General features: G+C 38.3%; 3 protein-coding genes across 8 annotated transcripts in view; all 3 read right to left on the bottom strand.

Moving 5' to 3' along the window:
• The window catches only part of LOC129794129 (plasma membrane ascorbate-dependent reductase CYBRD1), a 1,128,201-nt gene extending 1,113,901 nt beyond the window's left edge, over positions 1-14,300 (bottom strand). For 2 of the 4 annotated variants that reach the window (XR_008750998.1, XM_055834763.1), the window contains exons 1-2: positions 14,138-14,300; positions 10,248-10,516 (exon numbers count right to left, since the gene is read on the bottom strand). Coding sequence is in view for 2 of the 4 variants with exons in the window: in XM_055834763.1 (XP_055690738.1) it covers positions 10,248-10,375 (128 nt within the window). In the remaining 2 variants the exon portion in view is untranslated. Of the gene's footprint in view, positions 1-10,247; positions 10,517-10,773; positions 11,392-14,137 lie in introns of those variants that run through there. The other 2 variants (XR_008750999.1, XM_055834764.1) reach the window with 2 other exon arrangements.
• LOC129794120 (cytoplasmic tRNA 2-thiolation protein 1) overlaps positions 1-18,203 on the bottom strand; it is a 1,132,104-nt gene extending 1,113,901 nt beyond the window's left edge. Inside the window, exons 1-2 of one of the 2 annotated variants that reach the window (XR_008750997.1) lie at positions 18,084-18,203; positions 16,841-18,027 (exon numbers count right to left, since the gene is read on the bottom strand). Coding sequence is in view for 1 of the 2 variants with exons in the window: in XM_055834751.1 (XP_055690726.1) it covers positions 17,047-18,027; positions 18,084-18,131 (1,029 nt within the window). In the remaining variant the exon portion in view is untranslated. Of the gene's footprint in view, positions 1-16,800; positions 18,028-18,083 lie in introns of those variants that run through there. The other variant, XM_055834751.1, reaches the window with a different exon arrangement.
• Positions 1-18,331, bottom strand: part of LOC129794093 (GPI mannosyltransferase 3) — a 1,193,052-nt gene that overhangs the window by 1,113,901 nt on the left and 60,820 nt on the right. The gene's annotated exons all lie outside the window — the stretch shown is intronic.

The raw sequence follows: 18,331 nt of genomic DNA, 5'->3' as shown, positions 1-18,331 counted from the left end.
GAGGAGCAGACACCCATGTACACACTGGGCACCCCTCTATCACCTGCCACTGCGGTGAACACACAGACACCCACTGGAGTGGTGCCACAAGGAGACTCCGGAAGACCCCGCGGTTGTCTAATGCCGACAACAAATGTCTGGACACCAGGACCCGTGATGTCCACTGCTACATCCGGTCAACCACAACTGGCGTCACAGAACAGAATCAACACCACCTCCATTAGCCCAGGAATGGCTAAACTGAAGGTGGACAATTATGACGGTAAGCAAGATTTGGAGGATTATCTCCTCCACTTCAATGTAATTGCAGCCGCCATGGGATGTAACACCCACCAGAAGGGCACCATCCTGGCCGCATCACTGCGCGGCTCTGCATTGGCCATCCTCCCAACACTGCCAGAGGAGGATCGGCAAAACTGGAACAAACTCATGGCAGCCCTGAAGCTTCGCTTCGGTAGAGAACATCTACGGGATCTCTGCCATGTAGAATTAAAGACTCGGAGACAACGAGCAAAAGAGGAATTGCCCGCTTTCGCAAACGAATTGCGCAAGCTTGTACAAAGGGCATATCCTGAATGTCCTCCTGAGGCCCAGGAGAGAATCGCTACTCAGCAGTTCCTGGACGGAATCGCCGATATGGAAGTCCAGGTCTGGGTGCGGATGAGTCGCCCATCCACGTTGAATACAGCCCTGGTTACTGCAATGGAGTATGAAGCGAGCAAACAGGCCACTCAATTCACCCGCCCTCAAGTGAGGGTAATGAAAATCGAACATTCGGATAAATGCCGTGGTTCCAAGAAAACCACATCCGAAAAGGTTCACCGGAAGAATTGGTATACCCCCAAGAGTCAACAAAAAGTGCAATCAAATACGCGAGATCAAAATAACCGACGAAAAACAAACTGGAAGCCCAAGAAGGAGAAGAGGGAACCTGAACGGCCCTGTAACAAATCCCAGGCTCAAGTATCGCAGGAAAAATCTCAGCGCCGTGCAGAAAAGAAGTCAAGGATCGGTCGAAATGCTACTGCAGCTCCATACATGGAACATCGCTCCGGTAGAGCGCAGAAGAAAGCTGATACTTCATCGCGACCACCACGTTATGAAGGAATCCACAAGCAATGCAATCGAACCGATGAAAAGAATCACCTTGGAAGAATCCTCACGGCAGTGACAGAAATCCCAAACGACCAGGAGAAGTTCAAAGAGGAACAGAAGAAAGATTCTGTGTTGAAAGTAGTACGGCAGTGGGTCTCCAAAGGGAAACGACCAGCCTGGAAGGAAGTGTCGGGAAAAGTCCCTGCCCTCCGGAACTACTGGGGAATCTTTTATTCTCTACATTTGGAAGATGACTGTCTCATTTATCAGTGGGAAAGTAACCGAACTGGTGAGTGCAAAAAGTTAATTGTTTTACCTTCAGACATGATCGACACCATGCTGAAGGAAATACACAACAACCCTGGAGGAAGACACTGTGACCACGTGAAAACCTTCCTGAAGTTGAGAGAGAAATTCTACTTCCCTGGAAGGCGTGCCAGAGTCAACCAGTATTGCCAAGAGTGCGACATCTGCAAAGGACAACTTCGCAAGAATAGTAGCGGGTCAGCAGTTAATGAAGCACCTGGACACCGTCGTCAGAGAGTCATCAAGGACAAGAAGACTCGAAACAACGAAAACACTCATTCAGGAAACTCTCCGGAAGGAAGGAATAACCGGCTATACACCCCAAAAAGAAGAAGGAATCGATGCCCCAAACCACAAAGTGACTGGGAGGAATTATACACGATCCTGAAGCAATTGACCGACATGGTATACCACATTCTGCTTCAGGAGAAGAAGCAACGGATATTTCACGAACAACGACCACCACCTTACCCCGATACAGAACTCGATCGGGGCGATCGAGACTAAGGTGGGGGGAGTGTTGCGACGGTGCCTGGAAATTCTCATATTTTTCCCCAAACCTTAATTTCCATGCCCGCGCCAGAAGGAAGGCAAAACCCAAAAGCCCTCCAGCCCTTCAAGGGATAAATTGTGTCTTAGGACAAGATCGACGAAAAGCACAACTTCTTAGTGAAAGTTGCGCTTTCTAATAGCATAGATCATCCCCTAGATGAAATCACCTGAAACAGGTGTTTTAGTACATAAAACATGTGCTTTATGATCGACGGTGATCGATGAAAGGGGTAAATTCTCACTTTCGCACCTTATAAGGACATAAACGAATGTGAGGAGAAGAAATTCCTAAACTTTCGCACCATATAAGGGAATAGATGAATGTGAGAGGAAGAAACTCCTAAACTTGCGCACCATATAAGGGCATATCACAAAATTGTCACCTTTTATGGTAAAAGAATGTGACCTAATTCATCTCAATTCCACGAATTAGAAATTCGGTGGTGAGACACGGATGAAGAAAGGGTTTCCCGCATTATAAAAGAGCTCAGTGACCACCACTGAGCAGCAGTAAACTTTAAGAAGTGCAATAGTGACTTTTAAGTAGTGAACTTGGAGCAGCCAGCAGTGAATTAGAGATCCCAGAATCTCTTAGTGAACAGTGCAGTGAACATTGGCTGAAGTAATAGCCAATGTTGGGAAATAGGAAATTTCCCTAGTGCAGTGAATACTTGGCTGAAAAGTAGCCAAACTTTGGGAGATAGAAAATCTCCCAACATCCCAACTGAATACCCCATCCGAGAGCGATAGCTACGCTCCACGACGGTGCGGTATTGGGATTCAACAAGTGAGTGGAACCCAGGCAGTCGAGAGGACTCCTGCCCATCACTTCAGGAGGTCGAGAGGACGATTCTCCCTCCTGCTCATCATTTACCAGGCGGTCGAGAGGACGATTCTCCCACCTGTCACTGCACTGGGTCAGGCAGTCGGGAAGACTCCTGCCCATCTTTACTTCAGGAGGTCGAGAGGACGATTCTCCCTCCTGCTCATCATTTACCAGGCGGTCGAGAGGACGATTCTCCCACCTGTCACTGCACTGGGTCAGGCAGTCGGGAAGACTCCTGCCCATCTTTACTTCAGGAGGTCGAGAGGACGATTCTCCCTCCTGCCAATCCTTACTAAGTGGTCGAGAGGACGATTCTCCCACTTATCACTGCTCCAACCCAATACGGTATCAGGTGGCAAAGCTACACCTGATCCGACATCCATTCCGGGTAGACGTTAGGAAGCCTGCTGGGAACCAACACGGCGAGGAAATACTTCCGCCGGCCAACTACAAGCAGCCCCCGAAGAGCAACAGTAGAACAACGCGGCAATCCGAACCCTAGACTGGGGAAGAAGCCCAGGATTGCCTCCCTCACTCAGCAAATCCAAAGACTTCCATCGAGCGGCGCCCGTTGCGGAGGATAAAGCAGCCTAAAGTAGCAGCACCTCATTGTAATCCCAACCGACAAATAAAATCCGAAAATAAAAATCCGCAACAATTTAAACGAGAGGGAAAATTTTGTGAAAGAAATTTGGAAATTAATTTTTCTTCTCATTTTATATGTAATTCAACCGATGTAATGTAGCCTACATAAGCTATAGTTATTATGCTATACGAAACACCTCGTTTTCTTCATTATCTCTGCAGCAATGGGTGTAGACAAACAACGAGTGAGAATGCGTCAAAAAGTGTCACTCATTGTTCCAAATGACTAAATTCTTCTCTATGCATAAAACAATCAAGCTTAAAGAAAAAATTTCTATAGCCTTACGTAAGACTTTCTTATCTAACACCCAGCTATTTCGCCACTTTAGAATTCACTTTAGCATAAAATTGTAATATAAAGTTGGATGAAAGCTTTCTACACAAGAGGTGTTCCAATTAAGAGTAAGCATCATACGAATTCGTTCCTGATTTCCATATGGCTGCAAAAGAGCTTTGCATTTTCCTTATTATATATAGCAAACACTTGTAAGGTCATTAGAGTGACTTTGGTCATAGCTTGGCCTCCCTTAAATGGTTTTCAGTGTTCAATTTTATCGCATCAATACACACATTGCTTGTTGGGTGTACTTTTGGTCACACAGGAAACATCTGAAATAAACTAAATTGGGGTGAGTTGGACGGGGAACTTCCTTTGAAACTCATACATACACATATGCTGGAGTCGATGACCTAAATTCAAGGAAATGGCGGTCGGGGTGAAATTGCGGGGGAATTGTGCGATAAAGCAACCCTATCTCAATGATGCACAGCTTCCACAAACATCTTCCGATGATTTTACCTTCCGACAGAACCCCTAAGCTCCTTGAGATGATTTAACTTTTGAAAGTAAATTTCGCCCTTTCCAACATAGAAGTTCAATGTTTCATGAAATTTTTCTTACACACATTACACATGATTAAAATTCATAGCCTTTCCCTTTGCTTTTGGATGAGTTCCAAAATAAATTCATTTTCAATTTCCAGGTCCTTGAGCAATTATTATATCCCTATTTAATTTAACAAAAAAATAGATACACACACAACATAAAGATCAAGAAGTTGAAAAAAAGTGGGCACTGGACAGAGTCCAGAATATCCCCATGCGCGTCTTTAATGGGGTGTAACATTTTTTGCCAAATAAATATTTGTCTTTAGTACCGACAAATATCGTAAAATTTTCGAACTAGAAGGCTATATTAAATTTTCTATGACAATTTCCTTCAAAAAAGAATCATATTGTATTGTTTAAAAAAAATAAAATGAATTTTTGTGTTTATTAGAATTTTATGTTATTCTTTTTTTTTTGTTGGAAATTTGATCTTCATAGAAGAACTGGGAATGTTTAAATTTTCCTTGTCCCATTTCCAACCCTGTCTAATACATATTTTAACGATATATTTATTTAATTTTCCTTCTGTTTCTTGGAAGACATTGAATACCAGTAAATAAGACGCAAGTCTCACATAAGAAATTCATAAGAAGACTGAACAGTCTGGAATTTTAAATCTCAAATTTGCAATATTAATTTCATCATAAATATTTTGAAGGAAATATTTCAGGAAATTTTCTGAAAATTAATTTTTCAACAAAATCCAAAAATACACGAGAAAGAGATCCATTTGAGGATTACAGAAGAACGCGTATATGTAAGTCAGCATTTCTGCTCAAGAAGACTCAAACGTTGCAAAGTTTGATTTTTATCTTCCCCACTGCTGTGGGACTTTCTGGAGGAAATTGACCTCCAAAGTTCACGCAAGGGTAGACACATGCTTATAGTTGATCTACAAAGTCCCTCAATTCTCGGTGCTTAAATATTTGAACAATGATTATGTGAAAAAAAATTCACACCAACATTTTTGTGTTCTTTTTTTGCGAAACACCCCCTTATGGAGCCCATAAACCTACATTTCGCGAAGGATAGAAGTAGCATTAGTTTTAGCCATCTTCACACCGTCTCTCTGCCGCGTACACCTCCACAGTGTTTGGGCTATTAATAGGCAAACTGTTGAATGACTCCCACTTTTTTTTTAAATAAACCCTCAAAGCTGAACAAAGGCACTACGCGGGAATGGAGGTATCGTGCGTGTTTGTTATGATACCATAAATATTGATGATATTGTATGTTTGACCTGAGCTTTTTTTCGCCCTCTATATCGCTCCAAGTACACCCATCACTTGGAAGAACATCGTGGTAATAAGTGCCGTGCCTTTTGCCTGATAAATTGAACATTAATCCAGAAAAATTTTACAATGTGACACGGTGTATCAGTTAACATAAATTACCAAGCTAATATAACTCATTTTCCCACCAACTGTTTCGGACAAAAAAATCGTAAAGATTGTGGAAAAAATTATGAAGCAATTAATAAATAAAAATTTTGATTCAAGATAAAGGGAAGGAGTGTAGATGAGTCTTTATTGCTTATTTTATTGAAATTTTTATACAAAATAGTGCTAAGAAAATACTTTTAGTTCTTATTCATGGAACCCTCTCACTTTGAATTTAAACTAAAATAAACGGAATTGCTAAAAGGTTTCCAGCCTTTTTGAGATTTTATTTTATAATTCTTTCTAGAGGAATTCTTAATCATTATTCTTGCCTTAAACATATTCTAACATTTTTTCCAGATTCAAAAAGAGTGAAAAGAGTTCAAATATAAACTTTGTCGCAAAAGTCGAAATAAAGGAGCTTATTTAAGCTTTTATGGGCGAAGGCTTCAGGATGGGCATTATCGTTTAAATAATCAAAAAAAAATAATAAATAAATATTTGCATGCGTGTAAAAATTATTTCCTAGAATAAGATCCTTTCCGGAATAAGCTCGAAAAAGCTCCTTTTGCAAGAAAGTAAAATCAATTGATTCGCAAGTGCTGTAAAACAATTTAGTGAAATTGTATTTTAATTTGAAAATCTGAACTTGTTGAAGTGGTTCACATTGGAAACGCGTTCTTATGCCTATATCGCCATAAAGGTAATATTCAAGGTAACTTTCACTGCATCTCCAATACATACAATCTAAATGTGGCGGCAACGCATTTACAACACTCATTCAATAGACAATTGACGCGTTGTTAATCAATTCCATACAATTTGCCGACAGATAAATTGGTGAGTGATTAGAGACTCCCCCTCGTACTCCGAAGAAAACCCAAAGGGGCTCCCCAAACCTCGCCTGAAGATATTCTTGGAAGTTGTGTTAAAAATTCACCAGACGGGGAGTAACAGACATTTTGGCGTGAATACTCATTATTCTAGGACATCATTTTCTATTCACCCTTCGCAATTCTTGTGTTACTACTATTGATTTTTTCGCGTTCGACATAGCCCCACCTTTTACTATCCTATGTCACATACATATTAAAAAGTTGTAGCGACGATGGAAAAAAAAGACACTTCCCAGCAAAAAGCCCGCAATGTCTAACCCTTTGCTTTTAGCATAATCGGGACATGCTAATAAAATTCCCTAAATACATAAATTTTTTATCAAAACATCGATGGGACTTTACAAATTTATGTATTTTTCCAGGAATTTTTTACCCTTGAAAATCATCCTGCATGAGTTATTCTTCGGTGAGCTGAGAGACGGTGCTAAACTACAACAATAATAATACTTAATTTTGTCAATCTGCCCAATTATTTTATTCCCCGCATGGAATTTCCCTCATATGTCTTGTTTCTTCGCATTGTGTCTATTTTGATTGAAACCCCCCTCTGTTGCCCCATCTTTATTTATGAAGTTCATTGAAGATCATTGCCCTATAGGCAAACCCCTCGCATATGTGGTTTCCCGCGCTGGACTCAATTTATTTATATACACTCGCCCCTATTTTCTTGGACGGTGGAAATTTTTTTGTCTGAATAATTGATCAAATTGGAAATACACACACACACACAACGGTGTTGATATGAATGAAGGAGGAAATTAAAGAACGACCAAAGTGATGGAAAATATGCAAGGAAATCCGGAAAACTCATTCAGGATGACACAGTGAAAGCTCAACTTTACCCCCTTTGTGGTCAGTTGGGAAAAAAAGCTCGAAAGGAAGTAAGACGAGACATAAATCAAGCATGTGCATTACGAAGAGGGTCATTAGCCCTTTTTTTACGGAACCTTGAGCTTTACTTTGGGAAGGGGGAGTGGTAAGGAGAGGAAGTTTCCTGTGTAATCCCCGTGGTATTTATTGTCCGCCCAGTGTGGTTGGAGGGGGTTGTGCTTTTGTTTGGATTTCCCGCAGAATTGAAGTTAAGCTTTCACTCAGTGTTGTGCAATTACGGAAAATATTTATGCTATTTTGTAAACAATGTTAAAAATTCAATTATTTCTCACAACAAAATCCATTTAAAATTTTTAGAACTTTATCATGGAAAGCATTTAATAAATAATTTATTTTTACAGAAGAAAAAAATTCTCTACAACCCCTTAATAACTTTGTGGAGCATTATAAATATGTATAAGAATTTGTATAGCAAAGTACTCTCACAAAGGAAATCCTTTTAATCCTGAATCATGCTTAATCCCTTTTCCCTTGTGACTTGTCAAAATATACCTACGCAAAAGTTCATCGAACTTGACCCTTTTCCCAGAGTTCTCCTCCGTACATGGCTCTGGGGATCGTTCAAAATGTACAAGAATGAGTTTTGTTATATTCCATATATGTTTCTGATGGGGAAAAAAATGTATCCCTTAATTATCCCTTGAGATTTAAAGCAAAACAAACCCTCTGAGAGAGACCTATTTACATTGTCCAAATTACCTACCCTCCTGCACACAACATTGTATGAAGGAAACATAAAGAAATTACTATTGTGTTGCTTCTGGCGCGACAATATTGGCTCACGACAAGGAAAATGCTTAGGCAATCAAAATGCACAACCCAGACGGACGCTATGGTACACGCAAATAAATCAACCCATGGTGTGGTTTTATGTCAAACCCATCGTATTTATTGCTCGTCAGACAAAATTGCCAATTGTGTGGGGAGCAGATCAACGCAAATACCCCCAAAACAGCCATAAAGGACACATTTTAGTAGGTTTGAGTGCCCTTTTTCCCATCAAATAGATTTAAACATTAACTGTGGAAGAGCCCTTAATGTCCCTTTAAAGTTGAGTGAAGTGAAAACCCTTCACATTTTAAAATGGTAATTATTATAATTAATGAGGACACTTGGAGCTTACGAGGGAAAGTTCACTAAAAAGGGTGTACCTAACTCCCATAAAAAGTTCCTTACATTTTAACCTCCTTTTCTGTGACTTTTAGTTACAAAGGTCAGTACATTTCTTTTCTATTAAGTAAGAAAGTATAACAAATTACCTGTTAATCCAAATTATTCGTTCATTATCATTTCTCTCCCAAGCCAAATCACATGAATGTTTAAAAGCATAAAAGTCAATGAAAGAAAGATTTTTTTTTGAGTCAAAAAAATACAGTGAGAGATGTATTTATTGAGTGAAATTGTAGTACAATGTAAGAAAAATCTTTTTGTGATATATTATGCTGGTTTATTGTGAAGTAATTTACACTTTCAGTGACGCGTTGTGTGAAAAAGAAACCACAGAGTTTTTTATAAGGCTTTGCGAAGATGCTTAATTTCAGTGGAAATTTACTGAAATATTTGAAATATTATAAAAAATACTTATAGTTTAATGCTTAAAGAGATCAACTGAGGCACTCTCGAGAAAACAATACGGAATTTCTTAACATAAAATCCACATAAGATTAATAAATTTACTTCAAGACGTGACAAATTGGTCATAGCTACACAAAAAATAACATTATAGTAGAACTACTCGATGGATTTGGCTAAATATATTTTTCTTTAAGTCAGAGGGAATTTTGTAGCTACGATTCGAGTTCGAGTTTGTTCAAATCGGTTAAAATTTTAAGTCGGTTTCTAAGTTGGTCTTAAGGTTTAAGTCAGTTTTTTTAAGCCAGACTTAAAATTTTTAAGTCGGTTTTAAAATTTTTAATTTAGATTACCATTTTACAAATTTTGATGTTAGAAGATTGTTAGATGCACTTTTTGGAACTTAAAAAATTGAAGTGTTATCAGCAAGTATACTTTTCAATTTTTTAAGTTTAAATAAGTGCATCTGACAATCTCCAAATATCAAAATTTGTAAAATTTATTGAAAAATATGCAATTTGTTAATCTGACTTAAAGATTTTAAGACCGATTTACAAATTATAAGATCGATTTACAAATTTTAAGACTGATTTAAAATTTTAAGTCCGACTGAGTAGTGAATTCCGCCCTATAAGAAAAGATATTGCCACGAATTTTGCCTTAAATAATACACAAATTTTGCTCAGCCTAAAGCTTTTCACGGATAGTGAGGGGTTAGAAAGTTAATATGATAACTTCCTAATTACCGACCATCATTTAACATAATTATAATTGAAATAATTTTTTTCTGTGCATTCTCCTCAACATATTTTTCCATTTTCCCTCTTCACCCTATTCCACACAACCTTTCCAAACTTTCACGAAATGAATAAAGCCTAATTTCACAAGATGTGCCATTGGCAGTCTACATGAGAATTGAATTACAAAGTTAATATTAAATTATTCTCCATTGAGTCGACACAAGGAATGAATGTTTTATTAGGCAAGATGTTAAATTGGATTTTTACCCCGAAAAAAAAGCCCAGAGAGAAATAAATCCCGAAGCCGGTTGGAAAAAAGGGGGCAACGTCGCGTGGGAAAATGTATGATGGTGACTACGTCAATATTCCATGTTGCATAAGTCGATTCCCATAGCCAATTTCACCCTCAATTTCCTGACTCTCTGGGTGGGTGTTTATTAAATAGAGATGTACTCACTTTTCATCCGGTGGTGGTGGCATATCCGCTGCACTACCGGGACTCCTGGGCGGTGGTGTCTTCTCATTCTCCATCATTGCCAGCGGTGCTTCGGGCGGTGGCAGTGGGCTCACGGTGTTCGTATCCATATTTTGCAGAACTTTTTTTAACGAATCCAGCTTCAGGGAGCTCTTTTTTGCTGTTTCAAACTTCAATTAAAAGTAAACCTCCTCGTACCCCGCACTCTCTCTTGTTCTCTTCGCTGATTTTAATCACTTTCCACCATAGACCTATATGTACATGGAAACGAAGAAAAATGAAGAAAAATCTCGGTGAGTTTTTTTTTTTAATTTCGTTCCTTATAAATTAGTTTGAGAATTTCAGGATTTTCTTTTTATAAAAGAAAAGTGGGGTTTATTGAAAATCACAAATTAATATCTCAAGACATTTATGAAATTAATAGATGAAAGACAAGACATTGTGACGGTTTTTTTCTGTCTCTTAAAAAATATCCTTTGGGATTTAATTCACTTTAAATGGCTCTTACAAAGTGTTAACTTGCTAGAAAATAGATAAATTTCTTCACAATCTTCCACGAATGTTCCATGGATTTTATACACCAAGTCCAGCTCGTGTATAAATATTTAATTTAAGCACCACTTTCGTCAAACAATTTCATTGCATTCTCCATCACATTTAAAGCACGAAATACCCATGGCCCGTACCACTCAAAGTCAGCACAGGGAATTCAATGACTTTTTATTGGAATTCACAGAGGGAAGAAAATTGCATTACTTGCACTTTCAATCAAGAAAAAAAAATTGAAAAATCACTCTCTTGTGGATATTTCACACATTGAGCTGTATAAAGAGGAGCGTTTGACTTCTTCTATGGTTTGTAAGTAACTAATTTGGAGTTGCGCGACCAACAAATTCTCCGCGGGACGACACCATCAAATAAAGCAATACTCCATCCAAGCAAGGAGAATATTCATGTGAAACTCACAATTTGCGGAAGAAAGGGTAATTGCGGCATGACTACGAAAAAAAAACGAGTGCAGCGATGGAAAATTAATATGAAATTATTTCACAATATTTAATATTCAGATTTCTCATCTGAGAGTCACGTAAATAGTTTGTCACATCTTCCACACACTAGGCGGTTCGAACTGGCGGCGATGGCAAAAAAAAACCTTTCTTCATGCTGTAAAACATAAGCACAAAATTACATCGTTTACCCACCCTCCCCACCCCCTTTACAACATTGCAGATAATTGTAGAGAAAGTCCTCTCCCTCCCACAAAGAATTCTTTTTTTTTTTCATTTGGAAATAAAATAGCGGAGAATCGTCACAAATGAGTATATCGCTTTCATTCACATACCTCGCTGCATAATGCACTCATTTAGATGATCTCCGCGAGATCTTTCCTCATATAACTTGATCATGGCAAAAGAAGCAACATAAATCGCGCGCCATGCACTTCTGAAGCTGAAACTAATGGAGTCCATGCTAATTAGTTGCGGATTATTATTAATCATTGTTCATCACTCTGACAGCTACATATTATCTCTCCGCATTTCTTTGCCTTGCTTTTTTTTTATTTTACCGCACAATTTATATGACTATGCAGTATGTATGATAGCGGAAAATCTTTAAAGTTTGCAACAGAGGAAAAGTGTCATAAAGTTGCTGTCTCTACGAGGGCAATGATTGTACTTTTTTGCCGGTGCGGATTCTTGAAGAATCTCCCCGTTTGCACAATGTATACAGAAAAAGAATTATTTATGACCAAATGATCAAAGGAGTTTACCCGCTTTCCATGGGAAAAACGAGGAAAGCCCTCGACTGAGGCAACAGTGGAAATACGCATAATTTTCTAAGGGAATAAAAATAAATAAGAAGAAAAGCTCAACAAACTTTCCGTTTTTCACTAAAACATCTGAGAAAAGCCGGAAAATATTTGCCGAAAATTAAAAACTATGACGTCACTCTTTACATTTTTAGTCAAATTTTCGTCGATTTTTTCCAGCTGATTCCTGAGGAAAATGGAAACATTTTTGGTAATTTTCTTATTCTTGTTTGATCATCTAAATGGTAACTACATATCGTTCCCTTTAAAGAGATTTTTCCACGCAGAAATGAATAATCTCCTTTATTTTTAGAAAAATTTCAAATATGTAATGAAAGATGAACAAAACTTCTAGTTATTTTTATAATATTTATTGCATAATTTCACGGAGTTCTGAATGCACATAACTTCTATTTTATGCTCTAAAATTAATTCATTCCAACTTCATATCCAATATTCTGAATATTCGTTGAAAAAATTCAACAAAAAAGTATATTTGACAAATAAACATAACTTGCGCTATTTTTATGCAAATTAATAAAAATATAATAAGGTTTTATGTTGCTCATGTTCAATTTACAGCCTTTAGCATGTTGAATAAAACTGATAATAATAATAAATTTATTTCCCATTACTTCCAAGTATTTTGAGCTAAAATAAAAGACTAAATTAATCCAAAAAAGGAATAAAACAATCAAATTAATTTGTTACCACATCATGAACACTTACGGAAATTTCAATTTTATCTGATATGTTCTTTAAAAAATCTCCTTAAGAATCCAAGAAAATATTATTCATTAATCTAAAATTCTTCCCACCATCTGCTATTTTTTTCACATTATGCGTTAATTAAATTTGCAAGTTTTGGGATCCTCGCCTATAAGGCCATAAATTCATTTTGTTACAATTAATTAAATCTCCCATTTCCCTAAATAATGAATGAAATAAATCTCCGGATGTTGTTTTTTGCTTTAAAAAAATCAAATAGCAGACTTATTAATTATTTCGAGCAAATTAGAACTCCCTCGTGTGTGTGTGTGTGTCAATCACAGTGTTGAATTTTAATCCAATTTAGGGGGATGCAATGACCGAGCTTTTGTGTATTTATTGGAAAGGTTCCAGGGCGTAGTTTTTGGGAAGGGTTGAATAGGGCGGGGGTGTGGATTGTAAATCATGAAAGAGATGCACTTTATGAATTATTTACAATTTGTTAGAGGGACTCTTTTGTTTACCCCATATAGATGCGGCGGATGGTTCTATTCTATTTTGGCGGGATTTGCCGTATTGATTGGACTTTAGCACCCCCCACATCCCTCCCTTCGTACTATGAGAAGTTTATGGGGGAGTTTTCTGTGCGCGCCTGGGATGGGTGGGAAATTTTTGCCCTAAATTTTCTCTCATACACAGATACATCGTTGTCGGAGGAAAATGGGATAGATACGGGAGCTTGTGGGAGCTTTTGCTGTATACATATCTCTCTGGTTGTGCCACAAATACACATCTGCTGGTGGGAGCTTTTGGTCCACCCCATACGCGCCATCTCACTTACACTTGTATACAAATGGGGTAGAGGAGTAATATGAGGGGCTCTCAAGCCCGGATGCGAGGTACCCCGATTGTACGATAGTATGCGTGACGCTACGGTCTTACACACCCCAATCATCGTACACACAATGAGCCGTTTTGGGGGAGATGCTCGCACACAGGATTCTGTGCCAGAAAGAGGACGCCACAGTGGGGTGGGAGGGCGGAAGAGGGATTCAGCTCAAGCCAAAAATGGCGGGTAAATTTCCCCATTGATTTTCAATTATTTTCACTTCTTCCGCACACACTAAATCACACTTTGTCAGAGCTTTCGGTGCACTTTGGCAAGTAACTTTGGCGCCAGGTACACCAAACTCACCAAGCTGCACCACTTCCAGAAATAGCATCCAGAAAACTTTTGGGCGGGTTTTCTCTCTCTGAAAATTCCTTTATTTTTTTTTTCAACTAAAATTTTCACTCCTTTTTACACACAAGAAAAATAAATGAGGAAAAGATTTATAAAAATCTGAGAAATAACCTTTTGAATTATTTGGTGGCAACACTTTGCATCCACACTGCAACCTGGTACCTTCTTCAACACACAAAAGAGCCTCCCTTTAGCAGGAAGAAAAACGCCCGTTTTTCACTGACACTCTCCACAGACTCCGACTCGGATGAGCTTCAAATGAAAACTGTGGCAGTGAAATTTTCTCTCTTGCAGCCACCCACTCATTGCGAGAGCTTATTGGAGATCCTGAGGCGCGCATGAGAGAAATGAGATAGAGACGGAAAATTGGAAACTTTTTTTTTTCACCATATAGCAAGGAAAAACATGAGCTTCCTCTCTCTCACACCGCAAATATTCTTTCTAGAGACAAAATTCATATTTGTACGGTCTCTTATCATTTCGAGAACATTATCTCTTGATACTATATTTAAAAGTTACTCATCCCCAAAGCAGAGAAGTTATAGCACTATGCTAAAATCCATCATGGGTTTTTGCTTCCGGGAAGAAACAGGCCTACATTTACTTTTCCTAATTGGAGGGGTTTTGTATACAAGAAAAAAATAATGATAATCTTGTTTTCAATATAAAGGACAACGTAAGGATTTTGATTAAAAACTTTAGAGGGTGTACTTTGAAAAAAAATTAAAGGATACGAAGTTCTCACAAAAGGATATTTTTGATCTAAATAATTCATGTGAGATTTTCCTAATTTCAAGAGGCAGGACGAAGTAGTAAAAAAATTATACATGAGCTTTTATACATAATCATCTTAACACAAATATCCTGCTGCTATATATAGAATTTTCATAATAAATAAGCACATAACATAGGATTTAGAAAAATACATAACGAGGAAAGAAAAATATTTTTGATATGTATAAAAAATTCAGATTTATCTATTTCCTTTCTATTTTTACTTAATCCTGGCAGCAATGCTATAAATAATTCCTGAAAAATAACAAATATAATTCAACAAAGATTAAAAGCTCATTCAAAGCTTTTCCTTAACTCCATTAATTTTTCCTCGTCCTTTAAACATTATAATCAACGTAGTGAAATGACTCTTCAACGGGTGACTTTAAAGTAAATATTTGCTAATTAAAATTACAACATTTCTCGTAATAATTGAGAATTATATATAGGTAGAGATGCAAAGCAACATCACAGCATATTGCGAAAAGCTTTGCAAGTAAATAACGTTCTGTGGGACAAAAAGGAAGAAGAAAATCATTTTCTGTAAGATGCATCTCATGTAAAAATTGCCCGGAGGTTGAATATTGGAATGGAAAACATACCCCCACACCCCCTCTCGATGTTTTTCCCGTTCCCGCCCAAAAGGACGCCAATTTCCATGTCAAAAGTCTCTCGCTCGAAAATACCACCTCGAGCATGAAGTAAAGAAAAAAAAGCCCAAAAAGAAAAACTCGCAAGCACAAAGAAAAAGAAGAAAATCCACTCGAGAGACACAAAACTTTTTCAAATTGAAGCTCACGCCCTTCTCTCACACAAGTGAAAATTTGAGAGGAAATTCTGTGAGAGCGAGAGAAGAATTTTCCACACAAACACACCCCCTCTTCCTCATTCCAGGAGAAGAAAACAAGAGTGAAGAGAGAGCGAAGCCCTCAAGGAGCTTCCACACACAAAACATCCCTCTACCCGAAATTTGTGGCTATTGTGTGTGCCATGATAATGCAATCAGAGCAAAATGACGAGTGCAAAAAACCTGCCAATTTGTGACGATATTTCCAAAGTTTTTTTTTCCACCTCTTTGGCTTTCTCTTGCGCGATTTGTCTCAATCCACTGGAATTATAGCTAATCATCATTTTAATTATGCAATTCCGCACCGAGACACCGGAAGCAGTTAGTCTGACTTCCGTTCGCCAACACACGGGATTGTGGATGGTGAAATGGGTGCGCGATGAGGGAGGAGGAGGAGAGAAATTGAAGCACAAAAAGGATAGTTCGCTACATAATTTCCACACTGAAAAAAAAACACCCATTAATTTCCTTAATTTCCCAAGCAAATATGTACTCATTGTTGGAATTTTCAAGCTATATTGAGTTCTGGAAAATTTCTGCAAATTCCCCCTCCTCGAAAAATCCCACAATTCTCGCATAAGCTTTTCCTATGATTGCCAGTAGAACCTCTTTACGCAGAGGACTTTCCGCTTCACACGAGAGTTTTCTATGTGTACCTACATTACTATATAAGTTGCCTCCTCAAGAGTTTCCGAGTGCAGAAACCACATCCATGTCTTAATTTAATCCCTAACATGAATCTTAATCAACACGAAAGTTATTCCTTTAGTTTTTGGGCTTTGGCTTCTTGGAAATGTGAGTGTTGTGTTAAATGCTGTATAGAGGTGGTTTTATGGTGTATGTACTTGTATTAAAAGCTCTCGCGGTTATTGAACTTTTTAGTGTAAAGATTTCAGCGGATTTTGCTCATTTTACAACTTCATTGTTGTATACTTTTTACGCTTTTTATCAATTAATTTAAAAAAAATTAAGCTTTCAGTAATATTGAAAAGCTCCGATTTCTTTCTTTTAGCTGTGATTCTTTCGAAGAAAAAAATAGCACAGCTTCTGTGTACTACCTAAAATCGAAAGTTGTCAGATCGGGCTCAAACTCGGGATGAGCACGAATTAGGGTACATTCCCTTTTCTCCCTAATCTGTACCATGCAGCTATATATATTTATATTTTACCGTTATATTTTACTTTGCATTTACATTTATATTTATATAAAATTCTTATAGGTATAAAAAATAAATATTTATTTAATCAAAAGATCTTTAATAAAATATTTATTGGCTCTTCCGCTCATCGTCAGTAGAAATTTTCTTCTTCAAGCAGGAGTTAAAGAGAAAAACTCAACTTGTCTTCCAGAGCTTTCGCCTCCCTCTCAATTTTATAAAAATATCCCAACAGATCAATGTTAAAAATCATTCTTAACCGAATGAGCATTCATTCTGGCCACAAGTTGTTTCTCGTGCTCAGCCAACATCCTATCTCCCTTTGATTTCTTCCCAATTCCGAGCTTTGGGAGCCCTTTGTTGAGTCCCTCAAGCAAAACGCACGCCTTGCAGGGTTGCTGCGACGACACAAAGCCACATTTCTCGCATGTACCCCTCGTGGGAACCTTCACAGTATCCCGGAAGGCCATCTGTTCACCCGAAAGAATAATGTCAATGATCACACTAGGCCTGATGCGTTCCAAATCCTTCAGGTAGGCCCTTGCATGACCTCGATAGGCATTTGGGGCAAAGACACATTCAGTGGAGAAGTAGACAAGCTTCCGATGGTATGCATACATCACAATCTCCTTCTCATAAGCATACTTCAGTGGTTTCATGCGTGGAATTGCATCCTCGCCAACAGTTTTGATATCCGTACACCTCCGTAGGCGAGCTGTATCACCCCGAAGAACATTCATCAGCACCGTCTCGGCAATATCATCAGCATTGTGTCCCGTAGCGATGCAATCCACCCCTAAGAGCTTAGCACCCCTGTCAAGTGCCTGCCTCCGGAAGACCCCGCAGAATGTGCAATTGTTATTCTTCCCAATCTCACTGACTATCCTGTCCATTGTCCATCCGTAGAGTTCCTCGTAGGAGAGAATTTTCAGTGGCATCTCGTAGTCATCGCGATTTTGTTTAACTGTCTCCAGGCTGTCGTCTCGGTATCCCGTAATACCCTCATCAATAGACAGCAGGATGAGCTTCAATCCATAGTTGTGGCGCTCATTTAGGGTCTTTAGCACATACGCCAGGACTGTTGAATCCTTTCCACCACTTGCTGCAATCGCCACGGTCATTCCGGGTGTGAAAAGGGCATTATCCGTGATTGTGTGATGAATTTCCGCTTCAAAAGCTCCCAGGAAGCATTCTCGACATAGCGCATCCCCTGTTTTGGGGCGCTAAATACAAATTATTAAGTTTTAGCATTAATTAATTAATTCTTTGTGGCACTCACCTTTATTATAGCCCTCTTGCCGCACGCTGTCTTGCACAAAATTGGCATTTTCTCAAAGAAAAAATCACAATATTTTTCCTAAAAATCACACATGAAAATGATGTAAACATAACCTAATATTAGACTACCCCTAAAAGACCTTCAAAAGACAAAACGGGATTGTTTTAGGAACATCTAATACTTCAGGTTTGTTTATGTTTTGGTTTTCCGTCACAAAATAAAACTCGAAAAGGATTTTCTTTAAAAGA

Source organism: Lutzomyia longipalpis, chromosome 3 (assembly GCF_024334085.1).
Source record: "Lutzomyia longipalpis isolate SR_M1_2022 chromosome 3, ASM2433408v1".
Classification (NCBI taxonomy): Eukaryota; Metazoa; Arthropoda; class Insecta; order Diptera; family Psychodidae; genus Lutzomyia; species Lutzomyia longipalpis.
The sequence above is the reverse complement of the archived record's forward strand: the minus strand, read 5'-3'. Positions and strand labels throughout refer to the sequence as shown.